This window comes from Spodoptera frugiperda, chromosome 15, assembly GCF_023101765.2.
Source record: "Spodoptera frugiperda isolate SF20-4 chromosome 15, AGI-APGP_CSIRO_Sfru_2.0, whole genome shotgun sequence".
In the NCBI taxonomy this organism is placed as follows: Eukaryota; Metazoa; Arthropoda; class Insecta; order Lepidoptera; family Noctuidae; genus Spodoptera; species Spodoptera frugiperda.
Window position 1 is genome coordinate 2,331,136 of NC_064226.1, and position 24,681 is coordinate 2,355,816.

Genomic DNA, 24,681 nt, shown 5'->3' on the forward strand with positions numbered 1-24,681 from the left:
ACCGTAAGTGTGGCTCTACGGACGGCGAGTAAGGGTAGCACGCCACCAGACCCGGGCGTATGGGCCCATGTGGCCCGTTACGTTCCTCAAAAAGCCAGACCACCACGGCTCCGGACCTGGCGGGAGAAGCTACAGGACTATTCCCTCCCCCTTCAAAAAAGTTACTTTTACAAGCATTAGGTACTTTCAGGGAGGCATCTGTCAATATAATAATGACTGCATTGGTGCACTGCATCTGACAATATAATAATTCGCTTTTTCAAGTGTGTCTTGATTACAATTCCTGCAAATTAGGTTAATAGCTTTGATATTTTGATAAGTGGGTCCAATCTGCCCACTGCTTAAAGTTAATTTCACTCTCCATCAATCGTAAAATACATCACTACGGGCTACAGGGGCTGTCGCCACTTGGGGGATTCGAAAATATCGTAATTTTTTGGCTACAACCTCTTGTTTTTTTAATATTTTTGATATAATTATCTATAAGGAATATTATGTGTGTCCATCTTATTGATCTCTCTCCTGACAGGACGTTGTAAGTGCATCCTGTTACCGGTGTGTGACGCCGTTGATTCGACATCAAATTATCTGAAAATTTAGAATTCGTAACAGAAGAATGTCATTCTTGCATAATATCCTCAATTTGACATAGGACCGTGAGAATCAAACACATCCGTCCATAGAACGCAATGCTGTGATTTTCATCTCAAGTCGAAAATTTTGACTTCAATTAGAAACCTGTTTATTTTTTCTGAGTCAGGTTTAATATTCTGCTCTTATTATTTACTCATAAATAAGGAGAAATATTTTAGTCAGCGTGTTGTTTGTACGTCATCCCTTCTCTTGAATGACGAAATAAAATTTCTATGACGTAAACGCATGAGGTCGTCAGGTATTCTACGTAAAACTACCTACTTCCGAAAATAATGATGAATGTCTTTACAATCCTTATCACAATTTAGCAAGTAACTAATCGTCATATTTATTGATTTTGTTTATAACGAATCGTATCAGTTTAATCAACATTTAAGTAGAAATTCGTAAGCAAACACACCTTCGATTAAATCATCCGTGAAATAGTTTGGTCTTAACGGTATTTGGGAAATTACTACGAAATGAATGATTGGGCATTTGTAGTTTTTGAGTATTTTTTGTTTATCATCTATCCGGCTTACTGAGTAATGATAAATGGAAACGCTGTTAGGTTTAATGTACACCTGGGGCTGATGGTCCGTGATAATGATAACGATAGTTAGCCATAAATCACGACGGAACTGGCGACACATTTGTTCCAAAAAACCCGTTAGTCTTATGTATTTGAATAAGATAAGTCTGAATACTTTGAGAACAATGTATACCATGTAATATATACTGTAATATATTTTAATTTTAGTTATAAAATTTTATGCAGGTACGAGTCGAGAGGCGCTATTATTATCTGCAGGTGTCCTTCAATTATAATTAAACCATAAACAGGAAAGTTAAACCACATAATTGTGTACATAACAATATTTATTTGAGCATTGGTTTGAACATTATGATTTACTTATTCTAATTTGTGTACAGTCTTACATATAGGATTTTATGTTCAGGCAGCATCATGTTGGATTACATTGATAAAAGGCTTAATTGGCTTAATTATAGTCTGTGACATAAGCAAATAATACTACTTATATAATTATAATGTGATGAATTCCTTCTTATATGCTAATTCCAGTAAACACTGGCTGATAACACAACCATAATTAACTAAGGTTTAATAAATTACAAGTTCGTTTCTCAATTATAAAAAGTTGCGCATTTTATCATTTTCTGCATTGCTGGAGCGAAATAATTGATTTTATCACTTTCTCATAGTTACATTTTATCATGAGTTGTATAATCAGTCAGTCTAGTGAATTTATCTCTTGTTGGTGTTGCATTTTTGATAACAGTGACTCACATCCATCTTAAATAAAGTTAGATTACAACAGAATGGTGTCAACACACAATGAGGAAAATATGGTGATGTACTCGTTTGTATGGCACCTTTTTTGTTCGAGGTAATTACTATTGTAGATAATCCTGCTAATTACCAGTCATAAAACTTCATCTAATATTTAATTATTCAAACTACCATTAATGAACACATTAATGATACAGACACTATGAATAAATATCATCTAAAATACTACAAAAATGTAGATATATATTTATGATTTTGTTTCTTATTGGTCCAAAACAGTCTTTTGTAATTATAAAGCCGTTTAATTTACTCCAAAGCCAGTAGCACCCTAATTTTTTTAAAATTTTGCATTTGTTGCTTATAAAAATTGTATATTATGTACGTCACAACCATTCTAGGCTTACTTTTTAATTGCTACAGGATATGTTCATTCATTCTGAGGCCGCATTCACAAAACTAACATGTGACAATTTAACATTTTAAAAATAATTCATTCTCTTAATATTTAGCTTAATAATATGTGGGAATGTTATAATTTTGTTCCCATTTTTGAGACATTATCAGTCCTTGTTTTACATTAATTTACAAATTAGCTAACATGCTACAACAGATCAGCACTTGCTATAAATATATTTCGAATATAAAATTGTTAAAACACTATCAGTGTTCAGTTCCTATACTTGGAATCTTGAAATATGTAATCACAGGGCCAGGCCAGGCAATATGTTTTTAAACTAAGCTAGAGTAGGCATGCCCATTTTGTCATACTTTTTCGTGGTTGGGCTGCAGATACCATAGCAGATGGAAAAGTAGTATAGTCCCATTCCGGCCAAGATGAGGGCCACAACTAGGAATACTATACCCCATGCTGATATGCCCAACCCTCGTCGGGGAGGGGGCTGTGTAGGTCCAGAGGAAGAACCAACTACTGTCTTAGGGTAGCCATTGTCACCGTTGTAGCCATTGTAGCCTCTGTCATATGTGCCATAGTTTGTCTCCCTATGCCGTAAAGCATCCGCAGGAGTCAACAATGCGTTAAAGACTGTAACAATATAAAAATATAATTAATTAACTATATAATAAAAAAGGTCAAACAAATTAAGTCAACATGGGATAATAGATAGGTACTAGAGGGAACTAACTTTTATTATTGTTTGATTTGAATAAGGTGGTTGACGTGAAAATGATGAAAGAATAACAGTACTAAAATGCACCAGCCAATCTTAAATAATTTACCAGTATTATAACAGAAACAAAAATCAATTATCCACTTACCGAGTAGTGCAAGGCTTGCACGAACGAATAGACTTATCATCTTTGATATCTCGGACTTCCTGCGACAAGTGCCCCACAAATTACCACTCGGGCTCCCTAATTCGTCTCGTAAAACAAGTTAGTTAAAGTTTCGACGAAACTTCGAATTTCCGCTGTAAATGCACTTCACTTTACAGTAATCGACGTGAAAGTAATTTATTTTTATTGAATGAGTTCGTGTCACAAAACAGAATATTTTAAATTCTCTTCGGTCTATTTACTAGCACACAACATCGTTCTGTGAAACGATGAAAGTTAAAAAATAAACGAAACGACAAAATCGTAATTTGTATCACCGTCGCGATTGGATGAATGAAATTGAATGAATGCACAACTAACAATGAATGGATTGCAATGAACGAATGAAATAAGAATGAAGACATGTTAAAAATAGTAAGGACTAGAGATGCCCTCAAAAATCGACTAACTTTAATGCTATAGACAAGAGGTACCATAAACATTTGTGTTTCCGGCTAATTCTGATGGCGTGTACTTCCGATTATTGCGTTGTCAAATGTCAAAAATAAAGATGTTGCCGGCGATGGCTAAATTACGAATTTCTTTTGTATTTCTACTTTACATCTTAATAAAATGTGAAAGTGCTAATGTCGACTCCATATCTAGTGATATAAGATTGAAAAATGTCGACCGGCTAGTAGATATATCGTCGCAACTCGTAAAAATTACATCGAAAATAACCTTGGAGAACACTGGTGCTTCGCCGGTAAAGAATTTCCTGATAGCCGTTGAAGAATCTGCAAAGAACAATGTTGCATTTGTTGGTGCCAAGGATAGCAACAATAAAGATTTACGGCTTGTCGAGACTACCGTTAAGGGTTATGAGTATGTCAGGTTCTGGCGTGTGGAACTCAAAGATGCCATCAACTCTGGCGCAACACCGTTAGTCACAGTAGAAACAGTGTTCACAAAGGCTCTCTTGCCGTACCCTACAGCCATTACTCAACAAGAAGACCAACTAGTCAAATACATCGGCAACTTGTACACGTACTCGCCGTATTATATTACCTCTATGAAAACAAGTGTTGTTCTAAACACTAAGAGCGTTGAAACGTTCACTAAGGTGAAGCCTTTCACCCAACAAGATGGTATGATTCAGTATGGCCCATACCCCAACTTGAAACCTTTCAGTGAGAAGGAATTGCTCATTCATTACAAGAACAATGCTCCTTTCCTGACTGTCACACGAGTCGAGAGGTTGATTGAGGTGTCTCACTGGGGCAACATAGCTGTGGAGGAGGTTATTGAGGTTGAACACACTGGTGCCAAGTTGAAAGGCCCATTCTCCCGTTATGACTACCAACAGGACCACCACAGTGGGCCTGCTAGTGTCAGGTCTTATAAGACTCTGCTACCTGCTTCTGCTTCAGATGTGTACTACAGGGACACTAACGGCAACATCTCTACTTCCAACATGAAGGTGAAGAAAGACTCAGTAGAGCTGGACTTGAGACCCAGATACCCTCTGTTTGGAGGATGGAGAACTCACTACACACTTGGCTACAATGTCCCCAGCTATGAGTACTTGTATCAGTCTGGCAGTGACTATCTGTTGAAGATGAGGATTATTGATCACATCTTCGATGACATGCAAGTTGATGAAGTGGTCACAAAGATTATCTTGCCTGAAGGTTCAACAAGTGTGAAAGTAAACCTGCCCTATCCTGTAACTAGATTGCCGGACAGCCTGCACTACACCTACCTGGACACAAAGGGTCGTCCAGTAATCTCGTTCAGTAAGAAGAATGTTGTGGAGAACCACATCCAAGACTTCCAACTACGCTACACATTCCCACGCCTGCTCATGTTGCAGGAGCCTCTACTTGTTGTAGGATTCCTCTTTACTTTATTCCTTTGTGTAATTATCTATGTAAGATTAGATTTCTCTATTCATAAGTCTGAACATCCTCATAAAGAATAAATTTATCATAAAATAGCACTTAATATATTTAATTTCTATTACTTATGTTTAAATGAAACACATCTAGTTCTTGTGCAATGTTATGTGCTGATTACAAGTGATTTTTAATTACAATAATTGTGGTTTTATTGAAATTTAAACCTTCACGCATTTTGTTAATTTTGTATTTTATTTGGAATATTTATCTTGATGGTCTGTTATCGACTGTAATTATTTTTCAATAAAAGGTTGAGATAAAAACATAACTTTCAATAATTATTTTATTTTTCATTTACCAAAAAACTATTTACAATATCATTGTTGGTAGTTTGAGCCTGTTTATCATCCCCATGATAAATCATACAGCTATGAAGATTTCTGTGTTAACATACAGATACTTTTTCATTTGTTTCAAAATACTAACTGAATGGATTCCCATTCTAATAAGAATTTATACATATAAGACTGTATAAATTAATTCTAATAAGGATTCTCTAATTTTAGGTACATCTTTATCTACACACAAAATTCGAATTTTAAATCCATGCCATACAGAACCTATCTATACACAAAGAAAAAAAAACAAAACCTAAAGCATTCCCACAGATTTTACATAAAACAGGAAGTAATGAATCTATAATAGTATGCATTTTACAATCAAGTACAAAAGCCGCCCGCGTCTAAATACCGGTTAAAATCTTTTCAAATCCGCGTTAACATTACTGGATGAATGTCAATGTTGTTTATGGATTGTATTACCAAATAATGCGTGTTTCGTATCGAATACCGTAGCCATAACACAATGCATGAAATATCTGAGTAGCGAACTAAACAATACCATTTCACGTCTGTTACAAGTACCAAGCAATCCTAGGAATTGTTGTTAAACACATTTTTAACTTTATCGCTATGTAATCTAGGCGTAAATTTAAAAAACATGGCTTGTGTACTTGCTTGTTTACACTATGTAATTAGTGTTGAATGGGTTTCCAATAAGTATTTACGAAACTATCTGATTCACATCAGTCAGTTAAAAGGTGCAAGTTTGTCAGTCAATCTTTGACACAAAACTGCTGAATGGATTTAGATGTAATTTGGCAAACAGATAGGGAAACCTTTAAGTTGATTTTCCAGTTCAGCAGGGTTTGTAGAATAGTTTCATCTTCGTAATATGGCAATAAGAGATTATAAATAAATAGTTTTATTGGAGTAGATTCTCATTATGTCAGATAGAAATATACAAAGAAGTAGATTTAATTAAACAGTACCAAAGAGAAAATTCAGTTTCGCTAATCATAATTAGGTAGTACTTAAAACGTAAAGTAGGTACTCTCTATCAGACTGTTCAAAGTACTTTGTAAACTAATCAACTGCATTGCTATTTTGTAATTACTCTCGCCGATAATAAACTTCATTTATTATTCTAATTCTAACTAAAACTCTCGATAAAGAACAGACACTAGAAGGTCAATTTACTTCAATCTGTACAATTTATTTCTAACTGTAATGAGCAAAATTAAGATTTGGATCAATGACCTAGGTATGATCTAATATTGTTGAAAAAACACATTTTATAATATTTAATTGCTAGAGCAGGCAAAATTGATATAAACCCTGAAGTAACTAAACTTTTGTTCCAATTTTACACATATCAGCTGTAATAAATCACAGGGCATAAGCCACAGAGCACAAAATCTATAAAACAGATGAAGTACCTTGACCAGCAAGTCTGTACATAAAAAATATAAATATATATTTGCTTTATTCCATTTATTTACACTCCATATTCTGACAATTTGAATCTTAGTACGACGGGCGCACTAGTGCAAGGTAGGATGGCTAGTTCAGTGACTACGGCGGTGACGAGGCTCGGTGGCGTGACGTCATAGGTTAGGTTTAGCGGCGTCAGGTTAGGGTTCGACCGCCAGTCCTTTAGAGGAGAGTTCTCGTCCGATTTGTCGATTAAGTCGTCTGGGTCACCTGTTTGATAAGGAATTTTGAGGATAAGTTTCATTTATTCTAAAGTATTTATAAATAACTAATATATACATTAAAAAATAAATTAGTCTTGATGTCTTCTTTATATGTATGTATAGGTATATTTTTTTTTAAATTTATTATTATTTATTTTTATTCTTACTGCGGCTCGTTTACCCTGAGATGAAATAGACTTTTGTTCCAGAATAAGTACACTTTTGTTCCATTTTTACACATGTCAGCTGTAATAAATCATAGGGCCTAATAAACCACAGAGTAGAAAATATGTCAAACATATTGAAGTACCTTGACCAGCAAGTCTGTACATAAAAAAATATAAATATATATTTGCTTTATTCCATTTATTTACACTCCATATTCTGACAATTTGAATCTTAGTACGACGGGCGCACTAGTACAAGGTAGGATGGCTAGTTCAGTGACTACGGCGGTGACGAGGCTCGGTGGCGTGACGTCATAGGTTAGGTTGAGCGGCGTCAGGTTAGGGTTCGACCGCCAATCCTTCAGGGGAGAGTTCTCGTCCGATTTGTCGATTAAGTCGTCTGGATCACCTGATTGAAATGGAAGGGTGAGGATAAGTTTAATTCATTCTAAAGTATAAATAAATAAATCTTAAATGCTAAAAAAATGTCTTGATGTCTTCTCTACATAGGAATTGGATGCGGTTTTTTAATTCATTATTATTTACATTCTTACTACGACATGTTTAATAAATAAAAATATAGAAATTAAAGGTAGGATATCCACTATTACCAAATTTAAAAATTAAGTGAGTATACAAATTAAAAAAGAAGAATTTGATTCTGCAACTCACTTATACAAATAAGCTTTTCATACTATTTCATACTATTTCATATTTTGCTATTAGTTTGTTACTTGATTTAATTTTAATATTAGTACCCAATAATAAAGTTTTACATTAACAATACATACCAATCTCATTATAAACGAAGGCATCAGTCTGAACTCGCTCGGAGAACTTGTGCGTCTCGCAGGCGACGAGTACGGGCACGTTGTACGCGCGCGCTCCCAGCGCCACCTGGGCGGTGCCGGCCGCGCCCAGGACTGAACCGTTTACTAGGAGGGCACTCGCGCCTAGCACTACTTTGTTGACCTGGGTAAATAGATGATATACAACTTAAAAGTTATCAATAAAAGTGTTTTGAGTCTCTAGCTATTATATAAAAATAGGTCGGATTTTCCTTCCTGACGCATGGTTTTGCATTCGTCGAAAGCTCTCGGGCTCCGTCGATTTATAACAAAGAAATCTCAGGAAAAAATATATCAATATTGGTGGCGAAACGGAGTTCGCCGGGTTTGCTAGTAATCATATAAAAATCAATTAACATACACTCGAGGCTTGATAAGGACAAATGTCCTTGTAGCGTTTGTTTCAGTCGCTAGACGCCTCGCCGTTCGCACCGAGCGATTATTCGCTACGGCGAATGTCCCGTGGCCAGGCCGTTAGCTTCCAAGGTCCAGTAGTTTTGACCAAGGCTCGGATACCGGTTAAATTTTCAAACCGCTATTATGTACTTGAACGCAAAACTTTTGGGTTTCGTTCACATACCTAAACCGGTTTTTTTAAACCGGTATTTGTAACAGTATTTTCATAAAGGTTTTTTGGATTAAACGGTTTAGATCAATAAAAACTTTTTATAAATTAAACCTTTATTAAAGATTAATTATATTCAATAATAATATTTCAACGCGTTTACCGACATGGCCCTCGTCGAATAAACCGGTTAATTTACGTTAAAATAAAGTTCTTTAAATGTCCACGTTCTTAAGAAAAGTTCGGAGAAAAACCGATATAAACTGGTATTTTTTAAACCGGTTCCGAGCCTTGGTTATGACTATGCATTGTCTATTTTGTCAGTCACTCAGAATTTAACATTAATATTGATAATTTTATATTCTCACCTTATCCATAACAGAAGAAAGCGATGTAATATCGATATAGGTGCACGGCAGCCCGTGTGCGACCAGTCGCCGCAACATCTGCGTGGCGGAGGTCTGCACGCGGTTGCCCACGACGACGGTCCTGAACTTCAGGCCGGCTGACCACGCGTCGCGGAGGATGCGCTCGATTAGGGATGAACTGGGAATTTAAATTGAAATAAATATTGAGTAGTTTCGATTTTTGTAAAAACAACGCTTGCACTGTGTTTCGTTGTGAGAGTGAGGTTACCGGAGGCCAAATTACCCCTCTGCACGGTTGGTGGGGTGGCTGGGCAACTGGCTGCCGTGGAACATGTAGTAGGTTCCATTCCCACACGACGCAACACTTTATGTGATTCACAAATTGTTCCCACACGGAGTTCTGGGTGTCATGTGCATTTGTAAACGTGTATGTTTAAACGCAGGAGAAAATCCTATTGAGGACCAAAGTTTAAAAAAAATAGTGGTTGTATTTACATAAACAACTTACCACCCATAAGTGAGTATATTGTCTCCATCAGCTATTTTGTTGCGCACTGTTATACTGATAGCTTCGCCCGCCATGTCTATCTGTTCCTTTATGTACCGGTCGATCTCTTCCTGCAACGTCTTCTTTGCCTGTGGGATTACATAGGATTTATTGAAATAATAAGGAAATTAACTGATTCATATCATAATATTATTAGTCTATACTGTAAAAAATCCTTGGTACTTTTAATATGGGGTATTTGACGACAAAGAATTATAATAATATTGGTCACCCGCTACGATTGATATTGATCATGCTTATTTTTCGAAGTAATTTAGTGTATTTGTGATAGCAATCACAAAAACCTATAATAATTATGATCATGCCTTCTAAGTATGTCATCGAACTTGTTTTTATATGCAGAGATAAATATTATTATTTACACTTATAAAATTTGACATAGTTCAGATAGCGAGTTAATGATTAGAACAAATAAAAGTAGTATTCATCATCATCATTATCAACAGCTATAAGATATCCGCTGCTGAACATAGACCTCCCCCAATGACTTCCAGATATGCCGATTGGAAGCGACCTGGCTTCGCCTCGAAGGCCTCGAAGGTTAAATTTGCAAGCTGGACTGGCAACGGGCAGGCCATATCACTCAAAGGATTGAAGGCCGATGGCCCAGGAATGTGATCGGGTGAAGACTACGGACCAGAAGACGAAGCATGGACAGACCTCCTACTAGGTGGGCCGATGACATCGCCAAACTAGTATTAACAAACACGGAATAAGGTTTAAAATAGCACAACTCACGTCAAACTCATCGACGTTATTGGGTAACTGTGTGAGGTGGTATCTGAAGAACTTGATGGCGTTGGTTTGGGAAGCTGAAGGTGATCGCATCGCCCATAGGAAGTCCAGACTGGTTGCTAGGTGAGACTCCAGTCCTCGAGCGAACTCCGTCTTGGCTGGGAGCGTGTAGTCCCGTACCATCTGTAAAGAAAAATATTAATTTATTAGGTCATCTAAACTTATTGATATGACTGCAGAAGGTATTTAAGTTATTAAATATGATTTGTATCCTTTGTACGAGTTTGTTTAGTGTTTAAAGTAATCGAAACGAGAGCGCGTTCGGCGCTCTGATTAGTTGGTTAATTCGCGCCGGCCAATCAGAGCGCCGAAAACAAACTTGTACTAAGGGTACTGACTGCCTTGTGTAGTTCAACGTAAACGTGAATTTTGAGCGAAGTATGTAAAGATTGTTTCAAGAGTAGGGCAATAAATATTAGATTTTCAAAATCTTCCGTTATAGCACGGACTTTGATAGTGTGCGCGCACTTATGTTTTTCTGTGTTTCTTTCAGAGACGTGTAATCATAGGTCCCTACTACTTATATTAGACGCAAGATAATTATGTGTTTGCTAGCACTAAAATATTAAATGCGTAATTTATTACTATCATAGTTTTAATAAACAACATTTGTCCACATCCTGGCACTTGGCATAACAAATGACAGGAAATATAGCTTTTATAACAACGATAAAACAATCAATGGTATTGAATAGAACAGTTGAAAAACAGAACATTCTGTATTTGTTATTAATGTAACATACTATATTCAGATTTAATTTTTGTATTCGCATATTTTATCTGTAGATCAATCCTAAGGTTTAGAGTAAAAAAAAATTGGTCATTTTGTATGTATGTATGTAAATATATTGGTGCGGTGACTGGGCAACCGGCTGCCGTGCAACATGTAGCGGATTCGAATCCGTACGAAGCAACTCTTTGTGTAATCCACCAATTATTGTTGGTTGGGGTCTGGGTGTAATGTGTATGTATGTGATCTTGTATGTTTGTAAAAGCACCCACGACACAGGAGAAAATCCCAGTGTTGGGCAACGTTTATTAAAGAAAAAAAAAACAAACACAAAGTGAGTTCATTACTTCAAATGTAATGACTATCTTATTTTGAAGTACTTTAGGTTCATTTTTTAGACTTGCAAGTGTAACATACCTTTTTGAGAGCATCGAGGAGTGCAACGCACCTAGCGTTGGAACCGCTGACGACCTTGGACGCCAACTGTACGCCCAGCTTCACAATAGCTGGGTGCAAGCTGCAAATTAAATAATACTATAAAAACATTACATTGAACTAGCATGCTAATAATACATATATGCTTTATTTATCACTACATAGTATAAAACAAAGTCGAAATTTCGTACTGTCCCATGTTAATTTTTGTATGAAGTTAAAAACATGGGATCTTTAAAACTGCAACTAAGAATGCAATATTTCGCTGTAAACATACTGTGTAACAAAACGCTGATATCACGTTGTCGCATCAATACAGCGTGCAGCACAATAAGCATTCAAGGTTTCATAACAATTGACCTAGTAATAAGTGCTTTTGTAAATGCTAGAGACATTTTGTAGGCATCCACCATGTATGTATAACAATATCAAACAAACTCTCTTCTTATAGTTACTTATGGTAGTTTATTTTGACTGTTCTATTTAATAAAGACTTTTAAATGATTGTAATTAATTATGGAACACAGATCTTATATACGCATATGAGATGATAAAGGATTAAATAACATTGATTAAAAATAGAACCACTATATAACCAATATAGAATAACTGAATTTAATTTAATGGGATTAAGAGTAAACAGTTTACAAGGCTAAAGGTGCACTTATGACTGGTATGCAAAACTCAAACTTATAGCATTAAAGTTAAGGTGGAAAGTGACTTACTTGGAGTTGATGGCGATAGACTTGAGTGCCTCTTTGTCATGTTCCTTATATAAATGTTGGAACCAGTTGACTCTATGGCCACTCTTCACTTTAGGCTTCTCTAATGTTTTCTGTTTTTGTGTTTTCTCCTGAAATAAGTGTAAAAGTATGATAATTATCTGCATGCTTACCGTCACACCTTTTAATCCCTGACGAGATTCACCAGTTGTATAATAAATCCCATATAAGAGGGATGATGATGGGGTATGAAAAAAAATATTTGTCCATCAGTTAGGTAATGAAAAATTTTAGACACATATTTTCAGAAAATCATCCAGTGACTTCTCCCGCCCTGAGTGAGGCGAGAGGGAGCAGACAGACACTTTCAGACACTTTCAGACACTTTCAGACTAACTACCACCCTGTTCTTCTCCTGCTTTCAGCCGAAGCCTAGTAAACTGTTACATTGTCCTCAGCTCCAGAGTTATAGAGGGTTAATTTATCATTAATTGTTGGTATTTACTTCTCTGTGCAATTGTTAAGTTTAAATGTAACATACCTCCTTGGCTTTAGCAGCATCTCCTTCAGCCTTAGCTTCCACTTTAGGTTTAGCAGCAGCCGCAGCTTTTTCCTGTGCAGCTTGCTTGGCGGCTCTCTGAGCTTCCTGCTTAGCACGTCTTTCAGCCTTTAATTCAGCCTTGCTTTTGTTACTCTCTTCAGCCTGAAGCAATGAATTTTGTAATTATTATTATTCTTTGAAATAATATAGAAGCAACAGCACACAGAAACACACCAATAACTTTCTGATGATCTAAACCTATTTTTTTATTATTAAAGTATTTGTTGTACATCAATATTCAAATTGTATTGAGTATTTGACATTGAAAAGAATTTTTTTATACAGTCACCATTACTTCACAGATAAACAGATACCTACTGATTGGTGTAAGACAGACAATAGATAGAACCTAAGAAAGCATAATTTCTACAATTGTTTTTAAAACATTTTGTATGTTCATTATTATGTTTGTCAGGTTACTCATGTAATTATTTAAATAGTCACATCTTAAGAAATTAACCATCACTATTTATTTCTATCACCAAATGAAATGACAAAACAACATGCAATTACCAACACACACAGATTTCACACAAATTCTAAAAACAGATCTTACCTTTTTACCACTTAGATCAATAGCACTAACTTTAACAGTCACATCCTTCATCTCCTTAGCTACAATCGCGATATCTCTGAGTGTTTCTACTACATCTTTGACAGTCATATCCTCATTGATATGTTTACTAACCTCCTTCGCAGCAGGTTTTTCAGGAACCTTTACTTCTTCTTTTTCTCCTTCTATGGCCCCTTTCTTCTTAGCTTGTTTAGCAGCTTTCTTTGCAGCCCTTTCTGCTTTAATATCCTCCTTACTTCTATCAGTAGTTTCAATTATAGGATCTATTTTAACTGCTCTGTCCACTTCATCCTTTCCTTTCGAAGTAGGTTCTTTAACAGGCTTTTGTTCTTCTTTTGTTACGTTTTTCTCTACAGATGGCGCTTGCTCTGCTTTTGGAGCAACAGGCTTTGTGGTGGTTTGTTCTTTTGTTTCATTTTGTACTGATTCTTTCCCTTTGCCTTTTTGTTTGGCTAGTTTCTTCGCCTGTCTGGCAGCCATTACTTCATCCCTAGATTTGTTGTCTGTTGATGACATTTTTATATCTTCTTCTATTTTGTTTTTTAATAAACTATCCTGCACATCTCCTAGGATGTTGTTGTTCACTATAAAGTTTTTGTTAGAGTCTTTAGTTATATTATCTGGATGGCTTATATTGTCTAGGTTATTCGCTAGATTATTTTGAGTCTGTGATAAAATTGATTTAAGTTTATGTCGCCTGTTTCTTCTTTTTGTACTTGCTGATAATTTCTGGTAACTTTCCTGTAAAATTGAATTAATGTGTCAGAGATATGTGGTAACAAAATCCTTGATTAACGAATGAGGTTTGAATAAGGTGGAAAAACAAATTAAGAGGAGGATTCTGCAATTTTATTATTACAAACACAAAAAATAAGGGTCAACAGGTTGCTTAAGGTTTAAAAATCATCACAAAAATACATGTGCATATCAACGATGTGTCTTTAACTAAAGTGTATTTTTAGATCTAATTTTTATTCTACTTTTACTGTATGTAGGGAAACATACATAACCTAAAAAGATGAAAATTGACACATAGCAACAATAAAGAAATTTCGTATACCTGAGCCATTGTCATAGCTGCTAATCCTTTGCAGGCTATAAAACATTTTAAATTATACAAACTGGTGTAAAATTATCTAAAATTATTAAAATATTTACGTACACAATGTAGGACGTTGCAAAATACGATACTTACGTTTTTAACAGCTGTTTCTAGAAAGCAGTTGTTGGCAAGCAATAGTCATCTATATCACACTTTAAAAAATAACAATAATGTTAATTATTATCTAATTAATTCACCATTTTCGTTTTCTTAAACAATCTGATGAAATCTCGAAAAAAAAATGTGACAGTGACATTTCAATGTTCATTGATCATTGACAGCTGGCTAGCTCACATTTATAAAGTGCACTTCAATTATAATTTTATTTAATTTTATTTAAAATTAATATTTAAATAGTATATATTACATTTATATTAATTTTTAAATTATACATATTATGTTATTCAGACACATTTAGTTTCTTCTCCCAAATGAGTCAGACTTTCATGTGCATAAAAGAAACTATTAGACAAAAATTAAAACAAAGTTAATATAGCGATCCTCGTGAATCTTACTTTAAGTGTACACGTTTCATCAGTGAAGTTATTCTTTTTATGGGTATTATTTATTATGTAAATATTAATCAATTTAATTTATTAATTTCTTTGGAAAGTTTTTTAATAAGTGAAACCAAAACATGATATCTTAATTGTTTATTTATTGGTTAAACACAATTTCAAAAGATAATGTTTACGCGCTAATGAAATAAAACTTATAAATGCTGTTGCTTTGAAAGTTATTATACAATACATCATTATCTCTATTTACTTATAAATATAAATATTAAAAATAAATAATTTTACTAAATTAACAAAAACGAATACTACTACTACATCAACTAGATATAAATCAATCAAATAAAATTAGCTATGTTGAGGACCTTTTATGGCATATTTTAATTACAAAGGTATGTGAACTATAAAATATCATAGCTAAGGCGGTGGATACGATAACAATATAATAAACTACCTCTAGAAATAATGTGTGCTAAATTCTTTAATTTAAGTTCGTTAATAATAATTTATTTACTTAAATATATTTCTGCACCATGATTTGGAATAGTAGCAAACACATATGACTTAGCTTGACTTTTATCGATATTACAATGTTTTACATAAAAGTTTTCTGTTAAATGATCGATATAACTATCGACTTTCTCCTTTGGGCACAAAGCAATGATACATCCACCCCACCCAGCACCCGTGAGACGGGAATGGACATTCATCTCTTTTGATATATTGACTAGATGGTCTAAATTGTCGTGGGAACATTCGTACAGCTCTTTCAGGCTGTGGTGACTACCGGACATGAGACTTCCAAGTACATCAATTATTTCTTTGTCCCCACCGTTTTCACAGGAGCCATTTCCATTCACACCATTCCCATTGACTTTAGTGCCATTCGGCATTGTTTGCGAGCAATGTTTACGGAAATTCTCCACGCGAATGGCTTCTTCGTAAACGTGAAGGGCGCGCTGTTTCAATTTAAACTCCGTCAAATGCTTCGTGTTTGGTGTTAAATAAAATTGCTCTAGTTCTTGTTCATTAACATTTAAAATGTCGCATATTTCTCCCTTCGTATATAATTCTTTAGGCAAATACTTGTGTACAAGATCTACCATATCTTCTAAAGTGTTATCGAGTTTGTTTTGTACTTGGCTCAGTGTAATAATTTTGTTATCAGTAGCTGCACCTGCACAAGTAGCTATAATTTTAGCCGCCAACCTACATTCAATCACTCTTCGATTAAAATCGTTGGTTGCTGCTTTGTTAGCTTCAGCTAAACTATGGGCCACAACAAACGCTGCATTCTCGGGAAGGGCCACGGGCGTAGCGTTCAAGGGTTGCCATGTTATATACTGTGCGCAGTTTTTCTCCGCTAAAAATGCTATGGCTTGATCCATACCACCTCCTTGTGTCCCGATGTATCGCTCGCATTTTGCACACAAAGACGCAATATCAGTTTTGCTCAGGGGAACATTTTGAGCATACAGAAGAGCCAGGCATGCTGCACTTACTAAAGCAGAGGAACTTGACAGTCCGGACGCCGGAGGAACGATTCCATCAACACAAAGCTGTAATCCTGAAGTAATTTTACCGTCCAAAAATTCCAAAGCACCTTTAACTCCACACAGCACATAATTATACCAAAACGGTTTTCCATTTGGATCCGAAATTATATTAATATCTTCACATGATTTAATTTCTGTTTCATAATTGCTGAATTTATTATTTACATTTCGTACATGAAGTTCTGGTTTATTTAGTATCGCAGCGGCTATCAGTATATCCTGTTCGAGTGCCATAGGCAACACTGGGTAGCCGCAATAATCAATGTGTTCGCCAATTAGATTCACGCGTCCCGGCACTCTGACAAAAAACAATGGTTCGTATCCGAATTCCTGGATGAAATGCTCCTTTAAACGGTTGATCCTTTCATTGTTAGGAAGCCCTCTGATGGGTACTTCGTCGCTTGCACCGTTGGCACTCATATTCGGTTGCTATTGATACGTGGACGTAAACAATCGTGACGCAGAAACACGAGCGGTCCGCGCCGCTAAAAACTTATGACTGGACAACGTTCTTATCAACATCTACATATATGTACTATGTACTTACATACCAATTCAATTCACTACACTTTACAAATTAAAATAATGATACCGTGTTTACTTTGTTTATCATTATCACACAACACGACTACAAAAGAATAACAAGCAGTCACTACGGATATAAATAGGAAAAAATAAAGCTATATTGCTTCTATGGTGACCCAATGCTGTCAGTAAAATATACGAAATAAAATATCTTGTCGAAAAAAATAGTATTGTAGATGTTCTGTTTAAGAAAAATATAACCTCCAATCAATGTATTTACGCTAACAATGCTACTTGAATGACTGCAGGTGACGTGACGTAGGAAACATCTGCAATCATAAATGTATGAGGATTAAACATCTTCAATTTAGTCGATGTATACTCATGTGTGTCGGATCCATAACATACCGTTAGGTAAAAACTGGTTTGTGATCGATTCACAGCTTTTTATCGAGTTCAATCTATTAATAGAGGTCAAAATTTAGAATATCAAAATGCAATAAAGCACATAATTATTAATGATGAAGTAGGTTTAATATCAATGTGAAAATGCAGCTAACAATTTTGTTCTCAATGCACTTGAAGACATAACATTGTAGATAATTAATTACATAGGTACAGTTAATTACTGTTGTAAACACCTCAGTAGGTATCTATTTATCGCTGAAGTTGAACTCTGTCGTAAGGTATTTGTCTGTTGTCTTTTGTTTGACTGAAACCGATTAACAGATAAGAAAAGGACAGAGAGAGAATTTCGAAGTTTAGTTATCTTATCAATGCTACCAAATCAAAGAGTTAATCAAGGGTTGACATAGTTTTAACTACCTATCTGATAAACATTTGTGCAATTGAATTTGATCCACCAGGGACTTCACCTCGTCTAAAAATAAAAATTGTATATTTTCCTAGGTCCATGGTTTACTCGGAAATAATGGATTGTTTTAAATCAAATTGTGAAAATGGAGTAAGAGAATGGAAAATTCTTATTTATCACCATATAACCGATAACATTATAAACAAAAAATCTTCTTAATTTCTCAACATTACAATACGTTTTATTATTTCTACTAACTTTATTTACAAACTACGAGTTTTTTATCTGTGACAAAATAATTAAGAAACGTCAAATTCAAATGACTATTTAAACTCAAAGTCAAGAGGTTGTTGTTTTTCTTTATAAAAATAAATAAAATACTAGTGTAAACACAAAAATATTTTAAACCGAAATATAAACATGTCTACGGAAGTGGTTTTAGTGATAGATTTCAAAAAGGTCTGCCGTGCGTGCTTGCTAGACACCGGACCTATGAAGGACTTGTTCATGGTTTGCACACCTGAAGTTTACAAATTCTGTACTTCTGTTGAGGTATGTTATTCAATGAATTTTTATTACTTAGATACTGACACGGGTTCACCCGCTGCTCGGCTCCTATTGATCATAGCATGGAGGATTTAGGCACCTACTTCAAGGATAAGGCTTAAAGACCATTATGTGGATTATTAAAGGCTGAACTGTTGATAATATTGTATATATTTTTATTTGCCAATTTATAACAGACGTCCAGGATAAATCTGAATATATTTTTATTTATTTACAGTTGGATGAAAATGATGGTCTACCTCGCCAGATATGCCAGGCTTGTCTGGATGTACTGAACAAGTCATATTATTTCAAACAAACTGCAGTTCGCTCCAATCTTATTTTAAAACAACAATTTTTAGATGAGGTGAGGTATTTAAAATATGTATATAAATTATTGTTAAAAAAAAATTGTCAATGCCAAATAAATTTCTATTAGACTGACATTATTCCATATTTAATTATAACAATTAACAATTTTTTTTAAATTATAATATACAATTTAATATTAACAATTATAAGATAGAGTCTTAAAACAAATACGATGTAGAAAATTATATTTAGATAAAAAAAAAAATTAAAACAAAGCTTTATATTTATTTATTCTTATGATATTGTATTCTAAACACATATATTATTTCTTTAGCAGGAACCTGTTAAACTGGAAAGTGACCCTAATCATGATATCTTAGGAATGAATGTGCCAGAAATAGAGGATGACATAATCAGTCAGAATCCTCCCTCAGAAGATGATATGCCACCTGATCGCTCCATGGAACCAGCTGAAATTATTAGGTATGTTTACAGTACATACTGACATTTTATTATCATTGAACTAAAAAAAAAAACAAAAAAATTCAAATAATATTACATCTGCACCTGTCCTAATTCACCCCAAAAAAAATAGTTTTCAACCTTTTAAATTATCTTTTCAGGCGAATAAGAAAACGGCGAGAGCTAGAAAAACCGATGAAGAAAAGAACAAGAATGAAATGCCCAAAATGTGAAAAATCATTCCAAAAATATGAAAATTTTGAAGCACACTTGAGGATACATTTCGGTAAAAAGGTATTTTCAAATAATTTTGTAAGACACCGAAAATTCCTCTAAAAATATATAGTACTAATGGTTATTTCTTATTTTCTAGCCAGATATAAAATGTGAATACTGTGACAAGACATTCCCAGCAGTTCGTAATCTCCAGAGTCACATACGCACACACACAGGTGTCCGTAAATATCAGTGTTTGACTTGCGGCAAGAGCTTTGCTTATTTAAATGTACTGAGGAATCATGAAATGATACACGCTGGAATTAAGAAATATGTATGCAATATATGTGATGCCAGTTTTGTGCAGAGTAGTAATTTAAAGGTAAGTTTTGAAACATAAGCTTATGAAGTAATTTTGTATTAATTAAATACATAAAACATAATAATAGAATTAGGATGCACGCCAAGCGACTAGCTAGGCGCTAAGCGCGCAGTGCAGCCGGTCGCGTTCATTTTAGAACGTTCGTTTTACTGGGCTACTCGCTAGGTGACGCGCTAGACACTAGGCGCTAAGCAAGCCACCTGCCTGTGCGTCCGCGGCCTTAGTGTTGTTGTGACCGCAGATTGGATGAGGACTGTGACCGCAGAGTGGATGAGGCAAAAATATTGAGAAGACAAATTGATTAATTAACTGATATTTGTGTCTGTTTTTTACAAACTAATTAATGTTTTTCTTCCAGTCTCATATAGAATCTCATAATGATCAAAAGAACTTTAGTTGTATGCAATGTGGTAGGAAATTTAAACATCAAGGCAATTTTAAATCGCATCTAATTAGGCATTCTGGTATCAAGAACTTTGCCTGCCAGATCTGTGATATGAGATTTTATATTAAGGTATGTATTAATCAATCTTCTATTTAATTAATTTACAAGCACCAATAGCCTAGAATTTTTCCTAACCACTTGACCCCAAATATAATTAAACTTTTTTTTTTCAGGGAGATCTACGCAAACATCTGCGGTCACATTCGACGGATAAACCATACGCTTGTGAATACTGTGATAAAACTTTTAAAACTCAAAGCTTTAAGGTTGTCCATATGAGAACCCATACAGGTTGGTTTATGATTTTTTTTATATTTTCATACTTAACGTCCTAGTATGTGGACTTGTAATTTAACTGATGAAAAGTGATATGATTTTATTGTAACTTTCGTGAGACATACTAAATTAATTATTATGTTATCGGCTTACTTATGAGTAGCAGCGCGACAATCGCCGCGTCGTGTGTCGCGGAATGCTGCTCATGAATATGAGCCTCTAGCATGGCTTGAAACTAGTCGAGTTCCTCGTTAAAACAATACGTGAGTAAGCCGATAACATAATAATTAAAAGTGATATGGTTAGTAATGGTATGTGGCACTGTTTCTTGTTCAAATATTTGAAAACTATTTTTTAGGTGAGCGTCCATTTGCTTGCGACTTATGTCCGAAACGGTTCATGGCGCGGAAGGAGTTGAGGACCCATAGAATGACTCACACGGGCGAGAAACCCCACAAATGTCAACTGTGTGACCAAGCGTTCATACAAAAAGGTGCTTTAAACCGACATATGAAAGGCCATATGCAGAAGGAAGCAGAAAAACCGCAGAATATATTACTTAGGGCAAGGCTGCAAGGATCTGTGTCCGAATATTCACAGTGGAATACTGATGTTTGACTTTAGTTTTATATGAGGCTTAAAAATGTATACTGTTAAATGTTAATTTATGAAATGCAAGTACCTGAATAATTAATAGTAAAAAATGTGTATAAAAATAGTTTTTAGTAAATAATATAAAAGCATATCAATGATATTATGTTCACTTGGAAATCCAAGTCAATTTGAAATTCAAATAAATGTAAGTACATCAAATGTATTTTGGTTTTTATTTATTTATCATATTAAATAAAACAAATGAGTAAATAATGTTAAATAAATTTAATACAGACCTCTCTCTCGTCCATATACCTTAGTAATAATTTCTAGGATAAAATTGATTGCAGCCCTATACTAAAATTAATAAATTAAAAATCCATTTAACTTAAACAAGCTAAAGTTATTGTATTGATACTTGAGTATGTATCAAATGTAATTACATAGTTTCTAAAGTATTTTAGTTCCATATTATATTCAGCCTATTGTAGGTGCAGGCCTATCGTGAACTTTCATATGCCTCTTCAGAGTTCCCCGTTGCGTAAACCTTTGTTCACATAACGTACACTTGTGAGGTTTATCACCAGTATGTATTCTCAAATGATCAGTCAATCTCTTCTTAGAAACAAATGTTTTCTGACAATGGCTACATACATATGGTCGTTCTCCGGTATGCAACCGCTTATGTTCTACCAGAGTTGAGTGTGCTCTAAAGGACTTCATACAGATGTCACATTTGAACAATTTCTTCCCTTCGTGTATTAGTAAGTGTTTGGTTAAGTTGTACTTGTCGTTGAATGGGTATGAACATATTTGGCATATGAAAGTGCGACCTAAATGTCTTCTTGCTACATGTGACAGTAATACTGTTTTTGTAAAGAACTTCTTGCCACAATGTTCACATGTGAAGCGTCGTTCTCTGTTCTCTTTGTGTGATTCTCTATGGATCTGTAAATAACATTAACCGTGTTAGAGACAATAGGGATTTTATTAGTCCATAAAACAGCACTTTTGGCTTTGCAGTGATTTTTTTATGGGAAAGACCAGCAAAAAGCAGACAAATAACCTGATGGTAAGTAATTGGAGTTAGGGATTTGAGAATTGAAGATTAAGGAGAAATTGGGATTGCATGCCCTTTGCCCAGGATGATGTGGATGACTTAATGACAAACATAAATCACCTTTAAAACAGTAGTCGTAGTGAATCCTTTTCCGCAAATATCACACATGATTAGGTTTCTAGTGCCATGTATTTTTTTATGTGACCGCAGTGTGTCCTGACTCTTGAATATTTTGCCACAAGTATTACACCGCAGACTCTCCAGGTTGACTTGCGTGTGAGTGCTGTTTTGGTGACGTTTTAGCCCACTCCACGTGATAAATGATTTCTGGCATGGTGCGCAGTAGATGGATACCTGTAAAGTATAGACAAGGTTTTTAAAGCATGGTAAGCTACAATAAGAACTTATCTGTCGATGTCTCTACTTTAAATTAGTAATGTATTGAGATTTGAGATTATTATATGACAATACTTATGGTTGATTCTTCATAGATGAAGAGATGTTACGATTTTGAACATTATTCATCTAGTTTTTACCGATGAGTAAGTAGAAATTTAAGATTATATGTAAATTGAGTAGAATATCGATGCCACTTTATACAAATACCATGTACTTACAATTTTTCCTTCATGTTCAAGTTTATGTGCATCAAACCTCTCCTTATAATTAAACTTCTTTTGGCAAATATCACATGTGTAAATTAATTTCTTTCTCTGTTTCTTTATATTTTTGTCTGCTTTTAATTTCACAGCTTTCTTTAAGTTATTTCTAGAATTAATAATAAACTAGTTAGTTAATGACTACAAATCAATCATCACACTTCTTAATGGTGTAACCATTATGAGAATATTTTGATGAGAAGAAAATGTTATAACTGACCTTTTCTGAGTTTTGACTTTATTAACTATGGGCTCATCATCACAAACTTCATCATCATTTTGACTCAAGTATTCTAAAAATAAATAAAGTAATTTGTTAGTTTCAATGTCACACTAGAAACATTACAATATCTTAAACATTCACAGTTCTTTATGAATACCATACCATGATCATCGCCATTTTCACTTTTGATTACACCATCAATCACTTCTACTTTGATATTATCGTTTAGTGTCTCATTTAAGTCATAGTTTTCTGTTCTGTGTGTTACTTGTACATCTACTTCGTATTTAAATGATTTATTCGTTAGAATGTCTAGTAACGTAGCCTGTGACTGTAGGCATGTGCGTTTAAAGTCAGAATAATTCTTCAGAAGCTCATAACAAGAATTGCACACACCTCTTGGTAATTCTTCATCTTTGGATACCTGTAATAGATATGATAATAGTTTGAATCTCTTATTTATATGCTGTGGCTTCCCACCAAATCCACCATTCACATTGCTACCACAATAATAATTCCGATTCGCACAGAGTGAAAATTCCCTAAGAATATATTTGATATTTTGTCTTTACACTATTGAATAGTTAGTGTACGGATGAGGGTTAAATGAACTCCAATACTAACTTGAAACAATCAAAATATCGTAGTAATTTTAATTTCGAAATATCTTCTATCATATTCTTACGACTTTTATTCAATTACAGTAAGTAGTAAGCGAGTCTAAGTTTATTCTTACCTGAACAGAGGTACAAAAGTAATAAGAATCTGGACATACGTTCTCAAATAAGAAATATGTAAAAGATGGTTTCTGAGTAAGACATGCCCGGCAATTGTTCATGTAAGTGTTACGGGCCATAATATTAAAAGTTGGTTTAACAGATTTATTAAGAATGCTGCTTTATATCATTGTTGTATCTATTTCACTTTAAACAATATCTTTTAAAAACACCAAACAACAACAAATAATGGACAAACAAACTATAAGATGAAATGACATTGACAATGACAACTTGACAAGTTCTGAAACGTTTTGTTTCATGGTTTTGAGACAAAGCAAAATTATTTTTCATGATAAATTAAGTTCTGTTGGTGGATAATTTCCTAATTAAAAAGATTTAAGAAAGCTTTTCATCCTTTGGTTAGAGAATCAAAAAAAAAAAGACCTAAGGGAGGATATTTACATAGGTATATGGCCAGTGCCAGTTATAGCACCAATAGCGCCCTAGGTGAGATTTATTTGGTGCCCCCTTTTTTATGGAATTTTTACCTGACTAAGGTGACCCCGCTGGCCACCTTAAGCACTTATGAGGAGCACTGCGTCCTTTAATAGACTTGCACCGGCGCATCCATGGTTCAAGTCTATCCTAAATTCCCTTACTTTTTAAAGTCACTTTTGTGACTACTCAACCAAGGAATGAGTCAGTCATCATATTATACTTTAGAAGAAAAATAATAATGAACATGGTTCTCT

At 34.6% G+C, this 24,681-nt stretch overlaps 6 protein-coding genes across 11 annotated transcripts; 2 read left to right on the forward strand and 4 right to left on the reverse strand.

The window, feature by feature from the left end:
- Nucleotides 1-1,494: 1,494 nt before the first annotated feature.
- On the reverse strand, nucleotides 1,495-3,595 carry LOC118269724 (uncharacterized). Its single transcript, XM_035584989.2, has 2 exons — nucleotides 3,221-3,595; nucleotides 1,495-2,987 (listed from the first exon to the last, which is right to left on the reverse strand). The coding sequence occupies exons 1-2, from the start codon at nucleotides 3,258-3,260 to the stop codon at nucleotides 2,680-2,682; spliced, it is 348 nt and encodes a 115-aa protein (XP_035440882.2). The 5' UTR covers nucleotides 3,261-3,595; the 3' UTR covers nucleotides 1,495-2,679.
- A 121-nt stretch (nucleotides 3,596-3,716) lies between these two features.
- Nucleotides 3,717-5,315, forward strand: LOC118271897 (dolichyl-diphosphooligosaccharide--protein glycosyltransferase subunit 1; the record flags this gene model as incomplete). The annotated part of the gene is made up of 1 exon (XM_035588160.2): nucleotides 3,717-5,315. A coding segment is annotated over one exon (1,482 nt), but the record flags the coding sequence as incomplete, so codon positions are not given.
- Nucleotides 5,316-6,928: 1,613 nt separating this feature from the next.
- LOC118271877 (translation initiation factor eIF-2B subunit delta) lies at nucleotides 6,929-14,888 on the reverse strand. Of its 4 annotated transcripts, none has more exons than XM_050699157.1 (11): nucleotides 14,719-14,888; nucleotides 14,584-14,618; nucleotides 13,506-14,264; nucleotides 12,890-13,051; nucleotides 12,352-12,479; nucleotides 11,609-11,708; nucleotides 10,405-10,584; nucleotides 9,607-9,734; nucleotides 9,099-9,276; nucleotides 8,109-8,289; nucleotides 6,929-7,157 (listed from the first exon to the last, which is right to left on the reverse strand). In XM_050699157.1, exons 2-11 carry the CDS (start codon nucleotides 14,596-14,598, stop codon nucleotides 6,952-6,954), a joined length of 2,037 nt encoding a protein of 678 aa, XP_050555114.1. In that variant the 5' UTR covers nucleotides 14,599-14,618; nucleotides 14,719-14,888; the 3' UTR covers nucleotides 6,929-6,951. The 4 variants fall into 4 exon arrangements, with proteins under 4 accessions (XP_050555114.1, XP_050555115.1, XP_050555112.1 ...); XM_050699158.1 differs by lacking the exon at nucleotides 6,929-7,157 and adding an exon at nucleotides 7,500-7,726 and having other exon boundaries at nucleotides 13,638-14,264; XM_050699155.1 differs by lacking the exon at nucleotides 6,929-7,157 and adding an exon at nucleotides 7,500-7,726.
- Nucleotides 14,889-15,263: 375 nt separating this feature from the next.
- On the reverse strand, nucleotides 15,264-17,862 carry LOC118269707 (N-acetylgalactosamine kinase). Its single transcript, XM_035584968.2, has one exon. The coding sequence runs from the start codon at nucleotides 17,114-17,116 to the stop codon at nucleotides 15,647-15,649; it is 1,470 nt and encodes a 489-aa protein (XP_035440861.2). The 5' UTR covers nucleotides 17,117-17,862; the 3' UTR covers nucleotides 15,264-15,646.
- A 420-nt stretch (nucleotides 17,863-18,282) lies between these two features.
- LOC118277259 (oocyte zinc finger protein XlCOF6.1) lies at nucleotides 18,283-21,491 on the forward strand. 3 transcript variants are annotated; one of them, XM_035595997.2, is made up of 8 exons: nucleotides 18,283-18,587; nucleotides 18,820-18,948; nucleotides 19,228-19,376; nucleotides 19,517-19,641; nucleotides 19,733-19,953; nucleotides 20,312-20,467; nucleotides 20,572-20,689; nucleotides 21,033-21,491. In XM_035595997.2, exons 1-8 carry the CDS (start codon nucleotides 18,456-18,458, stop codon nucleotides 21,290-21,292), a joined length of 1,290 nt encoding a protein of 429 aa, XP_035451890.2. In that variant the 5' UTR covers nucleotides 18,283-18,455; the 3' UTR covers nucleotides 21,293-21,491. The 3 variants fall into 3 exon arrangements, with proteins under 3 accessions (XP_035451890.2, XP_035451882.2, XP_035451876.2); XM_035595989.2 differs by having other exon boundaries at nucleotides 18,289-18,587; nucleotides 19,231-19,376; nucleotides 19,517-19,649; nucleotides 19,729-19,953; XM_035595983.2 differs by having other exon boundaries at nucleotides 18,292-18,587; nucleotides 19,517-19,649; nucleotides 19,729-19,953.
- A 43-nt stretch (nucleotides 21,492-21,534) lies between these two features.
- LOC118277248 (zinc finger protein OZF) lies at nucleotides 21,535-24,195 on the reverse strand. Its single transcript, XM_035595973.2, has 6 exons — nucleotides 23,947-24,195; nucleotides 23,373-23,634; nucleotides 23,208-23,280; nucleotides 22,946-23,096; nucleotides 22,449-22,682; nucleotides 21,535-22,216 (listed from the first exon to the last, which is right to left on the reverse strand). Exons 1-6 carry the CDS (start codon nucleotides 24,064-24,066, stop codon nucleotides 21,746-21,748), a joined length of 1,311 nt encoding a protein of 436 aa, XP_035451866.2. The 5' UTR covers nucleotides 24,067-24,195; the 3' UTR covers nucleotides 21,535-21,745.
- Between the last annotated feature and the right edge of the window lie 486 nt (nucleotides 24,196-24,681).